At 43.0% G+C, this 18696-nt stretch overlaps 1 protein-coding gene across 4 annotated transcripts in view; it reads right to left on the reverse strand.

Annotated features, from left to right (window-relative positions):
* PDLIM5 (PDZ and LIM domain 5) overlaps positions 1 to 17685 on the reverse strand; it is a gene marked incomplete at both ends in the record, with an annotated part of 125951 nt that extends 108266 nt beyond the window's left edge. For all 4 annotated transcript variants that reach the window (XM_081999428.1, XM_081999431.1, XM_081999430.1 and 1 more), the window contains one exon: positions 17590 to 17685. In XM_081999428.1, coding sequence (XP_081855554.1) covers positions 17590 to 17685 — 96 coding nt within the window. The remainder of the gene's footprint in view (positions 1 to 17589) is intronic.
* Positions 17686 to 18696: the final 1011 nt, after the last annotated feature.

Consider the following 18696-nt stretch of genomic DNA (forward strand, 5'->3'; position numbering starts at 1 on the left):
AGACCGTGCATATGGATCCCAGTACCAATCCCAATGTCCGAGAGCTCAAAATTCAGCACCTGCTTAGCTATTAAAGCACGATGGGCAGAGTCGACTAGAATGACGTATTTGCCCACAAACAACACAAAATTCCTCATGCAGCCTGCAGAAACACAGAATAGTCACTCAACAGCCAAATCAGCTCTGTGCCATATCCTTCATTTGTCTGTAGGTTTCTGAAGCCAAAACACATTAATAAAAGCGAGGAAAAGTCTCTTGAAAACAAAGGTTCTATTCATCACTTATGAAAATATTCATTTACTAGCATCAAAATACATTTTAACATGTGGAAAGAACAGGATTGTCTAAGCTTTTCTTTTCCAAGCAGTAACTCTTTGTAGGCAGATTTCTGTTTGACCGGCAAATTTACGAAACCCTGCTAAGATATACAGGAAACATCAACAGCATTGCAGCAAATACACAAAATGGAAGCATTTTTCCAAGTTTCCCTTCAGATTTTGTTTTGGATTCAGGATAAATTCCCTTCCATGAGTTTGCACCCTCCCAATTAGCTGCAGCATGCAAGTCTGGGGTGTCCTAGGAAATGCCCCAAGAAGCTTGGGGATGAGGCAGCACCCCGGTGGAGCTCTGCAAGGCAGCAGAGATGGAAAGCACGGGCTCCGCACTCGCAGACAACATGCAGGAAATGCTTGAGTAAATTACTGTCCGGGTGAGCCAAAGGAGGAAAGTTCAGGGGGTATTAACATTTTTCTATCTGATGAAAAACAGACTACAAAAGGTATGAGAAACAGATTTGTCACTATACAGCTTTCCACGTGTATCCAGCTGCCAGAAGTGCTAAACGGCACGATTCAAAAAGGAGGTGTCATGCCAGCTGTCATATTCCTGTATGTAGAGAGTGAACCAAATGAAAGAAGGAAAAGATATTAAGGTCAGAGTTTCGCTTAAGGGGAGTGTATTAATTCCATTTTTTTTCCACAATGTGTTAGTTAAAAATCCAAAAGCTAGTTTAACTTACCATATAAAGCCCATTCTTACACTGAAATTCAGTTTCCAAAGTAAATGCATTAGACATGCAGACGGCCAGTCAAAATTATGTCCCAGTGATAACTGTGGAGCACTGTGCTTACACATTTGTAAAATTCTGCTTTCAGTTACCTCATTTTAAACAACAGCATATGGAAACATAAGGTACATGTCGTAAATATCATTCTTTCTCCTCTGCAGAAAGAGAAATCACAAGTTTACCTATATTACAATCCTGTACAGTTTACAATGACTGGGCCCAGCCCAGATATTTAGATATTTATGCAACATAATACAGACCTTTTCTATACCATCTTCCAGCATCTTTTTGTTTTAGTACCTTTTAAAAGTATTACAAATTTATAAATCAAGGAATATATTTCCTACACATTTTCAGGACACGTTCAGGTTACCATTATCCGCATATCTACTTATTCCGACACTTCCTCAGGATCTTGCCTGCCATGTTCCGTACCCTACTTCCAAGGATTTCTCACACAAGACACACTCGTTAAAACAGCAGCAAAAACAACAAGCAAAGAAGCTTTCTGGAGTAATACGCATTTTTCACTGGCTAAAGACTTGTCTCTCCCAGATCAGAAAAAAACAGTGAAACTTTTTAGCAGGGTCTGTAGCGATAGGACAAAGGGTAACAGTTTTAAATTAGAAGAGGGTAGATTTAGACTAGATCTAAGGAAGAAATTTTTCACAGTGAGGGTAGTGAAACACTGTCACAAGTTGCCCAGAGAGGTGGTAGATGCCCCATCCCTGGAAACATTCCAGGTCAGGCTGGACGGGGCTCTGAGCAACCTGATCTAGTTGAAGATGTCCCTGCTCATTGCAGGGGTATTGGTCTAGATGACCTTTAAAAGGTCCCTTCCAACCCAAACTATGCTATGATTCTAAGCTGGTCCAGGAATTCTTGAAGGACAAAGGAAGCCCAAAGCTTTATTCGTTAAAGGGCTTATTTCACATAGCACAGCAGTTTGGATTCAGCACACTCATGACGGACAAATTACAGAAGTGTGTGTATTCATCCTCCACCTTTTTCATCTGGACATATTGCAGGCAGAAGAGACCCACCACCACCGCGCTCAACCTCATTATTTCACCACTGCACCGAACCGGGCACTGGGCAGCTTGTTCACCCCCAAACGTTCAGTAATTAGAGAAAGCAAATCAGAAGTTCAGATTTTAAAGCACGGAGGGATGTTGTTCAGCATTTCTGGCAAGTCACACCCGAGAAATTCATGAGGCCAACGCTCCCAGCTGCCCACTCCTCCTCACACTGCCGGAGGTGACCCCACGGCACGGCGGGTGATGTGCCGGCTCCTCGCCCACAGCACCCCGCATCCCAGCATCCGATGAAGTCCCAAGCTAGACATTCCCGCAAAAACACCCTTCAGTGCCCTGGGCTCACAACAACTTGCAATGCCTTGTGAAAACTAATAGAACAATACTTCCCCCAGAGCGCAATCTGTCAGAGCAGAATATATTTACAACTTGGCTGAACAAGTTTCAGGGCACCGAGGGTTTCCTGGCAGGCAGGAAGAATTATTCAAATCCCACTTGATTTCCACCCCACACCCCCTTCTTTTGCTTCGCTTGTGCTGCCACCAGAAGCTGGAGCCACTGTTAATAACCAGCCACTTTGCCCTACTTATTTTCCTAACAGGGTCAAATTCTACTACACATGCCACGTACTGTTTATTTCTGAAGGTCTCCACCAAGCCAGCTGCTCTGTAATTCACTTTGCTCTACCGCATATACATGAAATCGCATACACTACGTCCCAATAAAACAGCTTTTAGACAGTCAGCAACACTTTAGTCACTATGTAATCGATTGAAATACTTGGACTTGACGCACTGTTTTCAGAAACTTGGAGATTTTAACATGTTGTCTGTTTAATTATACACGCAACCCAGGTTATAAGAGAGCTGCAAAAATTTGTTTCAGGAATTAGGAAAAAAACCCCAAACACAAGAAAAATATTTGGCACAGCTCTGTGCCCTAAAGTCCTGAAATATTTATAATGCTGCTTGACCATAGGAACTAGCACTGCCACCCTCATACATTCAAAAATCATGAGTCAGGCCCTTGAAATAAGGAGCGTTCTTTCATCTCACGATCTTAATGCCAAGATACACTCTGAGGTTTCGCTGGGTTTTTCAACTTACTTTTCTTGACTCTTCAAGTGCCACACTGAGGGATTATTTCCATGATTTAAACTGAACCCAGATTTAGATACAAGCACATCAATGCAAAGGACTGGGAGCTTAACAGCACCCCCTCACCTCTACCATCCCAAAAGTTCACAGTTACTGTGGCACTCAAGAATGGCACCAGCAAGGGTAACTCTGAGTTCCTCCATAATCTCGACAACAGCAATCTTCCCATAGTCCTTCCCCCGGGGAAAGGCTGCTTTAGGAATATCGCTCCAGCATGCAGGAAGACAGCAGAAGAGGACAAAGACAGCTACAGGTGGTCCTGAGTAACCTCCAGCTGGGGTTACCGGTGAGGATCTCAAAGCACTTCCTCCTCCTTACGGGATGACTGGCAAAATAAACTTGGCTCTGTCACACCGCAGTGTGGCCCCTCTGATTACTTAGATTTTGGCTCCATTTTAGTTCAAGCCTTTCAACAACTCAACCTTTACTCTTACCTTTACTCTTTACTCTCCCAGCGTAAAAAAAGGGATGAGGATGGGCAAAGTGGTCGTTTCTAAACAACACTTCGCTTTTAGACTACATTTATTGCTGAACAGAGAACAACCTGAGGAAGTTGCTACTTTCTTCACAAAGCAGATTAGCCCTATGGCATCGCAACAGCCCCATGGGCAAGCGAAACCTAACCCCCCTGTGCTCTCCTGCATCAGAATGGCCTGAAGTGGCTGAGGGAGGGAAGCTGCTACCCTCGCCACGAAGCCGGGAGAGCAGCAGGGACCCTGTGGCAGGCTCCGAAAGACAGCCCTGCGCACGGGGCGGCAAGAAACTGAAATATGTATTTTATTCTTACACACCCAGGCTGGTCACATGTCTGTCGGGAGACTGAAAGCCAGAAGCCACCTCTAAACCCGTGTCACCACCTCCCATGTAACACCAGCTGCAGAACTCTCCCTGAAGCGGCCAGCAGTGCCTTTTGTGCTGGCAACACAAAGCCTGCGCACGCTGCTAACAGCATGTGTGCTTGCTCAGGAACCCAGTGGTACCCAAGTGCTCTCTGCTGCATAAAGGAGCAGCTTGTTTCTTGCTGCTGAAGCAGTTCCTGCAACTGCACCAATAAAGCAAAAGCTGCCATACCGCCTCGTTTTTCTGATAAAGCAGAAATCCAGTGCCGGGCACACTGCAGTCTGGCAAGGACTGGCACAGTAAGGAAAAACTGGAAGGAAAAGGATTGTTACAGGCTTACAATGCAGTACTTACACAATTCAAAACAGAGGCAAGATATCCCTATAAATACTTATACCATCTGGAATACAGAGTCCAAAGCTTTCATCATTTGTCATTTGGAGCCTTCTCACAAATATCCCATACATTTGATTTTAATAGTTTTGTGGGGTTTTGTAGTGTGTGTTTGGTTTTTATTTTCTTTCTGATACCTAGCTCTTATTATTCCCTTCATTCCTACCCCATCATACACTTTTTTGAGCCCTAAGCCATTAATGCCCCAAATAATAGCTTCTGAGTGGTATTACTCTTAAATGACAACTAACAGCAAAAACACCTGGTAGACTTATTTCAGCAGTAAGATAGATGTCCTCAGGCTAAGGAAAGCAAGGGGGAAAAAAACCGAAGGCAGTACAAATTGTGTTCTTGCAAAACTACCTTCTTTATACTAAAAGAAAAACAAGTGACAAATTGAAAGACTCAAACCTACTTGGCAGAAACTCAAAAAATGGCGGTAGAAAACCAACTCTGATACAGTTCGATCAGTTAGCAATCTTGAATGCTGAAGTGAGGTATTCCCTTACTCATAATGCCCATTGTTACGTGTTACATTTCCCAGAATTGATACTAATCTTACCTAAGTGTCACTGCATCTAAGTCTAAACTATCTGCATGCCACCTCTCCCAAGTGTACGCTTCCCCCGAAGCACAGCAGTTACGCATTCCACAAAACTCATCCTTATCCCCGTATTCTGGATAATATTTTTCTTCATGAGGGGTCTCCTCTTGTGAGGTCTCACCTCTCCTCATATTCAGCCCCCCCAAGTCATACAGGAGTTTCTTTCCAGGGAAAGAGTCCATGCTGCAGGACAGGGGCTGACTTGTACTAGGTAATCATCGTCAGGGCAAAGCAGGACGAGAATCTCTACAAAACCTCCTTAGGTGGGTACCCTGGGGATACATTCTTTGCCAAAGAGAGCAACAGAAGTCAGAGAGCAGGAATGGGGTAATTACTGAGCTAACCGAACAGGCGTCAATTAGGAGATGCAGTAAAACCAAGAACAGAGATGCGCATACGGAGAGCGAGTGACAGAGGAGGCATTCGGAGTTACCGGAAGCACTTGAGGCGCTCCATCCCGTTGATGAGGTCAGGAACCAGCTGACATCAGTGGCTACAGTGTCTGAAATTGTGTACTTACACCCATCTGTCTCCATCACCATGCCAAAAGCATGCCTTACATTTGCAAGGAGGAAGCAGGAGGGGAAAAAAAAAACCACAGCCTTCTCCAACAGCAGGAGGTTGCAAAGTAAAGCGTCAACACCGACTGGTTTGCCCTAAATCCTTACTTTGACTGCTGTAATCAGAGCCTCCTGTGAGCAATTTCCAGTTATTTAATCCCACACTATCTAGGACAGAGTTATAAACTGATCTGGGCTGTCAACTGCAACAGCAGCAATTTTCATCAGGTCAGGTATCAAAACAAAGTTATGTCAGTTGAAGTTTTAATAATCAGCAGTTTCTACATTTTAAAGTTCAAGTGTAGATGTGTCAATGGAAGAAAATACTCTCACAGAGGAGCTACTCAACAGGCCAGAGTGTATCATGTTCCCTGTGAAATAAGATGGTGATACTTTTACCCAGAGAGATACGGCAAGAGTTCAAGTCTCCAAGATTTAAGTGCACACCTCAAGGAAACCATCTTTAGGTTTTCACATGGCAAGTGAATTGCATTTCTGGACAGATACACAAAATTTATTCTTTCAGTTAAAAAAACTACTCATCTATATTTTGTTCATAAACTCAATTATTTTAATCGATACTTCAGAAGAGACAGTTTTACAAAACTACCCAAAAAAGGACCTGCTATGAGGTACTAATCTCTAGCTTAGGAGTGCAATAATTGCATACTGCAAAGAGAAATAAGGGGATAGAGTATCTCTACAGCATTTCCAGAGCAAGGGGTAGTAAAACACCACTGCATACCTAATATGCAAAGACTCCTCATCCCCAAATGCTACTAAACCACTTGATTTAGCCCTATAGTTTTAGTGATGGAGACTGACTGGTTGATCGAAGGTCTGTTTCTAACTGAGCTCTCAGGATATCATACAAACATGTCTGCTAGCCAGTTCTCTTACGGCTAACAATGACTGTCTAGTACATCTTTGAGGGAAAGCAGAAAATTGCCTGGGAAAGGTCAGTTGTCTCCTCCAAGCAAGCCCAATGTTTTTTTCCTTCTGGTAACAACTGTCCGAAGACCCAACACTGCAGGGTGCTGAGCAGCAATGCACATCAACATAGGCTGAGCCTTAAGCAAGAGTCATCTTATGGAGACAACTTGTACACTTAAAATTACACTTTTGCTGAAGTGTTTGTGCAGCACCAAGGCTTGGGTTCTTAGCATTTACAGGATTACACTCAATCTGCACAATAGCAAAATAATTTAATTGACAAATTGAATATGGTCTCAAGGGAGATTCATGTAAGCGCCTGCTACAGTGACTTCTGCTTATAACCAGTTGCCAAAATACGACAGCTGGAAAGTGGAGAGAATAGACTGTATCCATAGCTGACAAAAGCTGTAATTTAATAAGCATTCAGTGGCAGTTTTCACAGCTTAGTACACTGACAGACATGTCCTAGCAAGTCTGGCTTTGGCACTTCTAGACGGTACTGTCCCCAGGTATCTGCCCCCACCGTTGTGCCAGCAGCCCCCGCTCCTGCAGCCCAGCCTGCTGGGCTGAGTTAGCCTCTGCTGCACCAGTCCCACCTACTATCCCTGCTTAGGGCACTGATGGAGGAGGAGTTTCATCTGTGGAATTGGCTTTGAGCTTCAACGTGAAGATGCAAGCACAGGTTTTCTTCTGCCAGCCTTCTTCGGCCAGTGATGACCACCGACAGAGGGGTGGGGGCCAGCCCACATACAAGAAAAGCGTTAGGTATTACATGAGTTTATTCCCATTTAATGAACCGCCAATGTTTTGGGGGTTTCCACACACCCCCACCTCTGCGCTTTAAGAAAAGATTTAAAGAGGAGAGGTACTCAGGCTGCCAGACAGGATGCAAAGCTGCCTGCTCTCCAACCACTACTGCTTCCTTTGTGCGGTTGGTTGTGTCCCCGATCACTACCTACATTACATTTGATCAAGCCGTGAATCCAGACAATCAGTGCCCCACAAAAGAACTAGTACACTGTCCCCTGAGGGTTGAATATACCCTGCTTGCCAGAATACATATTTTGGGGGAAGCCTTTTCATTCCTGAATAATTGCTAACAAGCCAGCTTAGGCACTAGGCAGAGAATGCTCTTATTTGATCTGGACTCAAAACAGTGTGATTTGATGAGGAGCTGCAGAAAGCCAACAGGAAACAAGAGAGTTTACCAAGATGTCTTTGATGTTTAAAGCTTTACAAGCCTTCTGTTTCCCTATTGGTCTAATAAAAGCAAGCCCAACCCAACTTCCATAAGCTCTCTGGCTTGTAGATCTCCGCTGTTTTTTTGTTTGCTTTTATTTTTCTTTATTTTTACCCCTTTTAAAGGAGTAAATTTATGTCTGCATTTTTCACATTTACAGCATTTTGCTTTGCTCTACAGAATTCCTTTTTTAAAAGTCTCAAATGCTATTACTATCAATACGACATCACACTTAACGGAGACACTTTGGTCATTTTTTCCACAGTTTTAATAAATTTTGTGTGTAAGAATATCTAAAGATGATCCGATTATGTTCATAAACACAAAAGCTTAGCAAACAGCGAGTTTCACCTGCCTGAAATTGATACACTCTACATCAATCCAGGCTTAGCATCTAAATCACTATTCAAGCCTTCAAAAGAACTATGTTAACACAAAATAAGTGTTTCTGTTGCCTTCGCGTGGTAAGTACTTCACACTGTTCGATCACTTGTTAGGGAAAGAACCAGATACCACATTAGATCATCCCTTAATATAGACCAGGGTAAGCCAAACTTCTTTCATATACAGTTAACATGCAAACCATTTGACCTTTCCAACAGGACTGCTAAAGACCTGGCAAGATCCACTTTTTAGCCTAGGGGACTTCACACAAGGCATTACATTTTACTTCAGGGCTTTGTTACAGGCAGAGCTGACGGCAATTGCGAGTTCATACTTTCAAATACTTTCAACAATCACTTGCCATTTTCTCTTGCTTTTACTAAGCTGAAGTTTCTAATGCAAAGCTAACTCAGAATGAGATAGAAACTGTAATAATAATCATCCATAACAGAAAAATATTATGGACTATTCTACTTGAAATTTTCTGGCCTACATTAAAAGTAAAAACACCAATCTCTTAAGGAATGCATAGCATCTTCCTCTTCTGAGTGGGGACTCAACATTTGGTACATCTTGAAGCTTGATAATATATAGGCAGAACAGTCACCCAGCTGTCACAGAATTATTAATTTCACTCCAAGTTTTCTGCATTGTAAAACACTGAAGACTACTGTTTTCCCTATTAAGTAAAAATAAAGGGACTGACAGCAGAAGTCTCTTTGTGCTCTGTGGCTGCTAACTATACACCAAAATTACTGAGTATATTCCACTGGTGCAGCACTTACTCATCTGCTTTGAGGGTGTCCATCACTTCCATTTATATCAACTTCAATTCATAACATACTATTTTGTCCCCCGCTACTACCTCTCTATTTGGGTCAGCATACACAAGAGACTATGTGGTGGGACTGCCCTGGAGTCTCGAAGTGACAGAATATGGAAAGCTACTGTATTTGGGACACCATCCCATTAACTGACAGTATTGAAACATGAGTGATGAATGAAGCGGAGAAATGGAAAAAGAGGTTGGGAATACCCCTGTGCAGTGTTACGCAAGTCATTTAAGTCAGGCTTTTCCAGCCTGTCCAGTGAGGGTGGCCTTCATTCCCCAACTTGAAACCTTAGGTCTGTCCTGCAGAAGTGGCCATGGGCATATGCAGCTGGCTAGTGCCCGAGTAGCCATCAGTCAGAGTAGCACCTGCCCCTCCTCACAGCTGTACCAAACCTGACAGATTCCATGTTTTGTTTCTCTCTTCCTCTGTTGCCTCTTCCTCCTTTTCCCTGAACTTCATTTCCATATGTACTTAGTTTTAAGCAACTCATTAGAGAGGCTGCTCTTGCAGCACCAACATAGCACAAGCTCCTAATGCCTTCTTTTTTTCCTCCTCTTAAGAGGAGGAGACTGAATTGCCGCAGCACAGCACTACCAGCATGACCATGCTCCTGAAGATAACCCTTCAAAGAACAGTTCCTGGAAGCACACCTAATTACAAACCTGACCTACCAGCAAACGTGTCTGAGAAGACCATCATGGCCCTAATCTAGACCCATATAGCCCACACTCGCCTCCCAACATACAGCAGCAGCTCATCTGCATTTAAACCAGGCTAGCAGAGTTAGTGACACTCCACCTCTCACCTATCAGCTCCGTCACCAGCATCACGCATCAGAGCGGCAGGACAGTATAAACTCCTTAACACAAGCGAGACTTTAAGTCAACATGGTAACTGAAGCTACTTGCACCTCAAAGGGACTCTGTGCCCACAGTTCACAGCCTTTTTCTTCCACCCATGTCAACTCTCCCAAAAAAAGATAGTAACTCTCTCCGCAAATTCATCTCAAGGACTTCTTATAGCAAAGGAACCTGAACAGATACTTTTGTCATATTTTCCCTACTTTTACCGCCTTGAAGACTTGAGTCATTCAAAGACTCATGTACCACTGGCCTTAGCAGTGGCCTCCTTTCCTTCTGTCTCTATTCTTGTAACAGCCACCTATAGAAGTAAAGGTACTTCTATTTCTCATTGTTGTTCAAACCTCAGCCTCAATTTCTTTTTCTTTTTGACCACTGGCAGGAGGAGCGTCACCTTTCTCATATTTCCACTGCTTTAGGCACGTGAGAGACAGTTTTCTCTCACACTTTCCCTTATATTGATAACACATGAAATCTATTCTTAAAAAGTCAAAACAAGGGGGCAGGGGGAAGAAAAGCCAACAATGTTATCTCCTGGCTTCATACCAAAGCCAAACAAACAAACCTTTCAACACCATGTTTCTTCTCACAATGCTTTCTGATAGCCATCGGCCAATGAATAATGAGAAAAACAGTTACACTAAAAATAGCATCTCCAAACAGTGGGGAAGTCGACAGAAGTTGTCAGGCCTCCAGGGCCAGATACTCGCAAAGAAAACATGCTTAATTTTTTTGCAGTTACTATTCAATAAATGGTCCTGCTTTTTGGCCTCTGGAAGGACTGCCAATTTTGCATCTGCTCTGAACATCTAATTGGAGTTTATTTTTTCACTACATCTGTCTTTGAGAAGTGGACACTGCAAACAAATACTTTTATTTTTCCATCGTGAAATATTTAACTTGTACTCCTCATAGTGTAACTAAACTGTCACTTCAGGGGATAAGGTTACCAGCATTTTTTTAATGCTATAAAAATACACTCACACATCACATCAGATATCCCTCAGCTACAAGCTCTTTGGTTCCTCCCCCCCACCCCAATACAGCCAGCTTCACTTTTGGGGGAATGACATCAGTAGAGGAACTATTTTAAAATAATTTAGCTTCCCGTTTGGTCTGAGGAGGTTCCCTGACAAATAAGGTCATGAACAGATGAGATACAGACACCCTTCAGCATCATCTCCCTCACGCCCTCCCTTCTTCCCAACCCCGCTCCAGTGATGGTCTGTCTTGCTTTAAACCGCATAGCGCAACAGGCAAAGGAAGGAAAACAAATGGGCAGGGGAAACACAGCCCTTTTCCCAATTTTCAGCACAGAGAGGTTGAACAGCAGTGGGAAAAGAGGTAATTAGGAAATTACACCTGTACCAACCGACCTCTCTTTCCATCTTCAAGTTAAACTGAGGAGCTCTCTAAAGGGGGATGTTGCTTGTAGGCAACTATGCAAACTCCGAAGCACAAACCAGCACTCTTAGGGCTTCCAGAAAACTCACTCGTACTAAACGACTTGCGCGGCTGGGAGCTTTATAATTGTCCATATTCCACTTGATTCCCAAAGAAAACCCTCTGGTCTTTCAGGACTCGGTGTGGAGAAGATACACACCTCGGCACTGGTAGCCCATTTGTCAGTCTCGGTATTTTTTCCAGTAAACCACATCTTGTAAATAGAATTAAACAGAACAGAATAACACTTCTTGCTTTATGTCTTGGCTAATCCCATCCATTTCGTAAGCACAGATAGATCCTGTAAAACACAGAATTTATTGCCCTAGGAGCAGGACCGGCAGGTGAAGTGCTGTGACCTCTGCCGGCATCGCTGACCCTGTGCCAGGAAGCTGCAGTAGTGGAATGCTGCATCTTCAGCTGCATTTTGTGCAAACCATCACAACTCTGCAGCAAATCAAACTAGCACAGCAATGCCAGCAGCTGCCAGTTAGGGCTTAGTTAGTAGCTCTCAATAGCTTCCAGGATGAAGCATAAAGTTACCAACACAATTATCACTGGCCAGGGCCAGCAGTTGTTCTAGTGTTCCTCTCCTATTTTGCATGCCTGCTTGAAAGACCATTTCCCCCGTCCTCCACTGCAATAACTTATTTCATACTTCCAGTAAAATCAAGTTTTGTGTAAATGACACATATGGCTTAATAAAATAATTCAGGCAAACACAAGGGCAAGTGGCTCAGCCAGACTTTAGTCAATCAAAGCTGACATGCTCTAGGTCCATTCAAAGCACCTTTTTCCTTTATTCTCATCTCATTAATGTTATTTTCACAGATGTTAATGACTTTAAAATAACTTGCTTCCAAATATTAAGGAGGCCAAAGCCAAACCCCTGAATAAGCAAACACTGTGAAAAAACAAATCATGCATGCTCCATCCACGTGGACAACTTGCTGGTTGACGACATCTCTACCCGGGCGGGAAGGAAAGAAAGTGGTAGAGCCGAGGAGACAACTCCTCTGACAGTGACTCCTGATACCTTGAAGAATGTCACGTGGGATGAATATCACGCAGCCTATGTGCTGCACGTGCATTCCCGACTTGATCCCAAGGCAGCCTGCTCTTCCACCTACTCCCTGGGTGTACTGCTTGCTGACAGATTCATTACCATGAGCCTTCCATCAGCTGTAAGCTCCCAACACCACCACAGAAAGACATACTTGAAACAGATGAAATAATGAAAACTGAAAACCTGCAAAAAGAAGGAGCTATTTCTAAGGGGATGGGACATTTCTTTGTTTTGGGTTTTGGTTTTGTTTTTTTTGTTTTTTTGAAGAGGCAAAGCAACCAGTGAAGCAGGAAGGGCTTCGGGGGGGCATCAGGGGGAAACACACTGAAAGAAGTTGCAGTAGAAAAACAGAGCTGTCAGGTCAAGCATTTCAAGAAGACCATGTTCAATTTAATTCTTAGAGGAGGAGAAAAACAAATAGTGAAACATCTTCTGAAGGAAGGTGGCAACAGCTGCCAGCAGGATTGCACAAAAAAGTAACTTTTAAATACAAGAAAACATCCTATGTCTTTGCATTAAGTGGGAGGGTATATGTTGCACATAGGCTACATTACTGTTCAAACTATAGTTTCACTTCAGTATTTCCTTGTCTCTAGTGGTAAATACTGCCAGAAAACAGAGACAAGCACTGTTTAGAGACTGCACCACAAAAATTTTGATAGGCTACAAATATTTCAAGCATACATTTAGAACAAATGTCTAAACCCCTCACAGGCCACCACAACATGATGAATACATCAATACCTAACACTATTTCAATCTGCAGAGGACAGCAGTTTTGACAATTCTCATGCTACAATCATGCTTACTGAGTTTATTCTGGTTATGTTAATTAAGCATTGGAAAGTAACCAACTCCCCCAAAAGTAAAGCAAATATAATGTTAATTCAAACTCTAAAGAAGCGTGCATTGCTTTAAAATCTACAGTGTTGCACATAAACGACATAGTCCATGTTGTAGATACCATTAACCCCAAATTCTGTAAATATAATACCTAGTATGCCCAAGAGCCACTCCAGGAATCCTACCTAGCAGTATGTTTGGATTACTTTATCCCCAAAAATGCACTTCTTTATTCTAATTCAGCAGAAGCAGCAAACCCTTGCACAAACAAATCTAGAAGGCAAAGATCTATGGAGCGTAGACCAACTTTATTCCCAAACCAGACATATCCCTAGCATCAGCAGGATTTATCCAAGACCACAGATCTACACTGGTACCAGCAATAGCAGATCCCTTATTATTGGCAATCATGATTAAAACCAAAATAATTCAGCTGCAATTATTTTGGCCCAATAGTCTTTTTTGACCCAGCTGGTGTTTAGCAGAAGATCCTGCAACTTGGAAATAAATTTTGTTTAGAAGTAATTGAGAAACAAAGAGCACCCATGATATAATTCCTGTAATGTAGCCAACACTCAAAGAGTTGGGACAATGCCTCCCAAATCTACCAAGTGGAGACAGAGATACCTATTAAGTATCTGTCTTTTCAGCAGTCTGTGTTGATTCAGAAGCAATCAATTCATTCGTACGAAGAAAATTGCACTATGGCAAACATCATTTCACATGACTACATATATTACAGACAGACATTAAGGTTTTTCTTCCACAGGGAAAAAGTCTGAATCTTAAGTCATTTCCTACAATAGCTACTTCACGGCTACCAGAACATAATTAACTTTGCAGCTCAGTCATTTGTTCTTACATGCTCTAGCTTTCCATTTTTTCAGTTTTGCATCACAACATAGGTCTTGAGGGAATACGGAGAACAGTTGCTTCTTTGACTAACGTAAAATGCCGTGAGGAAAAAGTAAGACCAGCAACTCAGAATAATCTAAGTTCGCACAACTTGGCTCCAGTAATTTCTACCTTCTTCACTGCAGGCTAAGGGGTCACCGTTTGCAATCGCTTGTTATACAAGTACCACTACAGAATAAACTCCCTGGAAGCCCCACGGGACAGCCACATGTGGTGGCTGGAGCTGCTTTAACGCCTGGCTGTTAATAAAAGGAGTAGTTCTACCACCTCAGCCCACCCTTTACTCCTGGTTGGAGGGTAAAGATCAAGTTATTTTGCTTTCAGAGCAGCTTCCTTCCCACTGGCCCCTCTTTCATGAGACCCATACCCCCCACACACATTCCCATCACCGTTCCCACCCCACATCAGCTTCCCGGCCTTGAATTCCTGAGCTGCGTAACGGCACCCTGCAGGGCTCAGACAGGTGCCTTTGCAGGGTAAGGAGGAGGACCCTGAAAAGCCACCCCGCTGAAGTCCAGCCAGACGCAAGTACACACGACAAGCACTGCATGCATTTTTGTTTTACTGATCTATGCCACTAACTATAGGGCTATATCCCAAACATCACACCTACTACTTACCATGAAACGGGTACAGCTGTTTAAGTATACGTAGCAACTCTAAAGCACTGAGAGCTATATTAAGCGACTGACATAACCCTGCAATAACTGCTGCTCTTGGTTATGGCGTTTGCAACTAGTCTGCAATGTACCAGCTTATAAAAAAAAAACAAAAAACAAAAAAACAAATGTTGCTGCTACCCCTGCAGTAATGTTGACCTGTTGCACCTTCGCTGATATTAAGAATTTCAACTTAAGAACACAAAACAGGCTTGTTTTACTTTACAGAGACAGCAAGGAACACACCCATGTAAATTGCATCTGTGCAAAGCCAAATGACTTACTAAAAACTTTCTCCAGGGAACCATACGAGATCTTAATTTGCTCAAATCATTAGTAAAAAGAGATTAGCTTTTCAGATAAACAGCCTTAGAAACCAGTGTATTTTCTGTGCTTCGTAAACTGTGCTTTATTTGAACTTAATTTCAAGGAGTTTAAACTATAGCAGGAAATTAGCCCTCAGCAGTGCAGCCAGATTCATCCTCAGCATCTAAGAGGACAAATTAAAAACAAAACAAAGCCAAAAATGTCCTCCGTGCCAAAGAACACAAGTCTGCTGTCTCATTAATGTTTTGCTAAAATAATTTAATTAGCAGTCCTCAGATACAGGAAGGCATTTATGCTTCATCAGGAAAAGAAGGGCGGGGGGGGGGGGGGGGGAGAGGGGTGAATGGTACACGCTGTTCTGGCATACCAGGAACACGGCATTGAATTCTTCCAGCTATCAGGCCAAAGCTGAATTGGCATACCAGAACGAAGTACTTTTTTGATCCAAAGGGGAAAAAAAAAAAAAGACCAGACAGTCTAATATTTGCCTACTCTTAACTGCAAATAAGAAGAAACAGTTAAGCTGAGGAGCAGTGCTGAAGAATAATAGGTGAATTGGATATTGTGCTTCCCCCTCCCATGCACTAATTAAAGTCCTAAAACCACCCTGGTCCCCATCTCTCATTACGTTCTGCTCTTGTGGGCGCTGACATTTGTCATTAGGGAATCCCATAACTGAGGCTTTTATACGTAGCTATCGAGGCCAGTTCCCCTAAGGCTGCTCCATGCGACAGCATATTTGATTCCTGCAATAAACTAGCAGTCTAGGCTAGTTTCAACATACATTTCCTCTTTAGAAACTTTTAGATGGCAAACCTGCCTACAGCAGGTCTGCACCCTAAATCTGCAGGGCAGCAGAGGCCCCTGCAAAAAAAGTACTACCCTTTCCTAAAACTAGTTGGTTACTATGGTTTACTGCCCACAGGGCTTAATTGCTCATCAGTACCACGCGTGAGTACCCTACGCAGGCGAGAGCCTATGCTTTTGCAAATCCTTGTCATGAGAGCACCTCTGCTGTCACATCAGGAGAGCGCTAGTCGCATCCCCCGTTCAAATTTCTCATTAGTGTAGGAGTAACCAGCTACTGAATGAGAAACATAATTACAGTTCAGCTTGAAAATCCCCGGAATTTGGAAATAAACTGCTTCTCAACCCCTTTTTGGCTCAGATATCAGCTGTACTCGTCTGTACACAGGCATTTCTAGAGCTCTCCAGTCCACTTTAGCCATATAAAAATAATTTTGCAGAGCCAAACTGTATTTTAACTTCACCAGCATAATCCACAGGTGGATAAGGCTAAGCCAAGTCTAAATGAACTGGCAGAGTTTGAATCGCTCGTTGAGATTAGCTAAAAATATTGCCATGATGCACAAACCCAAATAGAAACCTGCTCCGTCTCCCAGGGCAGTATCAATTCTGCAGTCCCAACAGGTGTAAAAAATAATTCATCTTTGTCACTAAACTATATAACTATGCAGGAGGGGGAGGAGAGCTGTCGACAGAGAAGGGGCCATGCGTACACAAATGCTTCCACACTGCAAATAAAATTTAAAGGTACCAGGGTACAGAGCCACCAGAAGCCAGTTTCTTCACCCCGAGACTTCCAATGATCCTATACATTCAATATTGCAAAGTTCATCCCTGTATTTTATATGTGAAGTTCTTCAGCCATGTGAGGAAGGCTTTGAAACTCTGCCCACATTGAAAGACAAGCCTTCTCTGAAAAAGTGGTTTTAAAGTAGGAAACTAGTTAGATATTGCCTGGGTACAAAGATCACATTTGTTTTGACTTAGTTCCTCAAATCCTTTGAATACCAGTTCAGAGCACACGCTCTATAAAACGCTCGTGAGAAACTGGCACGTTCACCCAGGTACATATTGATGAACCGCTACTTAAGACCACTGTCATCGAAGTGCCTTTTTGTTGTAAATAGTGGCATTTGCAAGAACGGACACCAGAAGATCTTCAAGCTGCTAAGAGCTGCTGAATAAATGAGGGTAACATGAGCGATTTCTCCCCACTGCCTCCCGTTTGAACTGCACAGGCTCAGTCCTGCGCAGAAAATTGCTTGTTTCCTGCCAGCCTCCAACCTCTGCACCTCTCTTTTCTGGGTGGGAGCAGGGAGGGGAATTCAAGGGTGGTTTCTTTTGTTTGTTGCATAAATAAATGAAGAGAGAACAACACTTTCAAATGAACACGTCCTTCCTCAGACAATTTTGTTGGAGCCTTCAGAAGATACAGAAGATTTATTTTCCCAGCTTCGCCCCCCCCGCCCCCGGCTCAGCCCCACCAACAGCCCTCCATGCCACAGGGCAAGTTGAGCCCCAGCATCTGCAATTAATGGCTTTGCATAATTACGTCTGAAAGGTGCAGGTCAGCCACAGCATAACAGATATCCAGACGCAGGCAAAGAGGCAAGTGCACTTACCCGAGAGATAGACAGAGGCATGTTGAAATCCTTGCCCCCTTGAAGTCTGAAACCCCAAGGAGCTGGGCCAACCAAAGACACGCTGTAGTTGCTCATGGTGTTTAGTATTTAAGGATCAAATCCAAAGAACCGGATGCCTGTGGAAGAGGATTAGAGTTTTAATTTAAAGACGATAAGAACAAAAGGCACTGTCTACCATTTTGAAAGCCTTCTTTCCTTGTCTATGTTCCCCTCCATAGTATAAAAACAGACAAAAAAACCACACCAGGTCTGTCATTACTTGTGCTTTTATTCCTCACTTGTTGTTTTCCTCCATAGCTTAGGAAGAAACATAACTATGGAACTGGTAACATGGACCTGGGACTTTGAGAACTTCTGGTGCCAAGATGTTTGACAACCACTTCTTACTAACAAAATACTGCATGTGAGGGGCGAAAAAAACCCAAACATCCAACATTAAAGCTGTTCTTAAAAAAAATTCAATGTTGAGACAAGCATGAATTGATAGTATGCCTTAAATCCAAGTATGGAAGAAATCAGCACTACTGGCACATTCATTTCTAACAAAATGAGTATCATATGGCTGCCATGTCATCAGCTCAAAGCTTGTTTCTACACACATTATGTTTTGACAGTTTCAAAACAATGTCAAAACATCACAACTTTGAAGTTAATCAGAAGAAAATAAAATCCCTGTGACTTTTTTATTTTTACAGCATAGTTTCGTATTGTGGAACAATGCTACAGCCAAAACACATATTAAAACCAACCCTCAAATGAAAGCTGTGAACTACAGTGAAATACCCACAGCCACAACTTAACGCTGAGGCAGCAAAACCAAAGCAAAACCCAAGCATCTCCCTCCCCTCCCCACAAACGTGAGCAACAAACTACCTTTAAAAGGCAACCGAGGCACTTAATTACTGTTCAGCGTCAAAGAGAAGGGCTTCAGTTTCACCTCGGAGAAGTAACGTTACAATGACATCTTAGGTAGTGGACCCCGTCTATTTTTGTATGGTCGAAGGCAGGCAGGAGCACACCAGGGCGGGCTGGTGTAAGACTACACCGGGGCACAGCCAGATTCCATACTCGTATAGGGACATTTAA

Source organism: Phaethon aethereus (genome assembly GCF_964289735.1).
Source record: "Phaethon aethereus genome assembly, chromosome: 4".
In the NCBI taxonomy this organism is placed as follows: Eukaryota; Metazoa; Chordata; class Aves; order Phaethontiformes; family Phaethontidae; genus Phaethon; species Phaethon aethereus.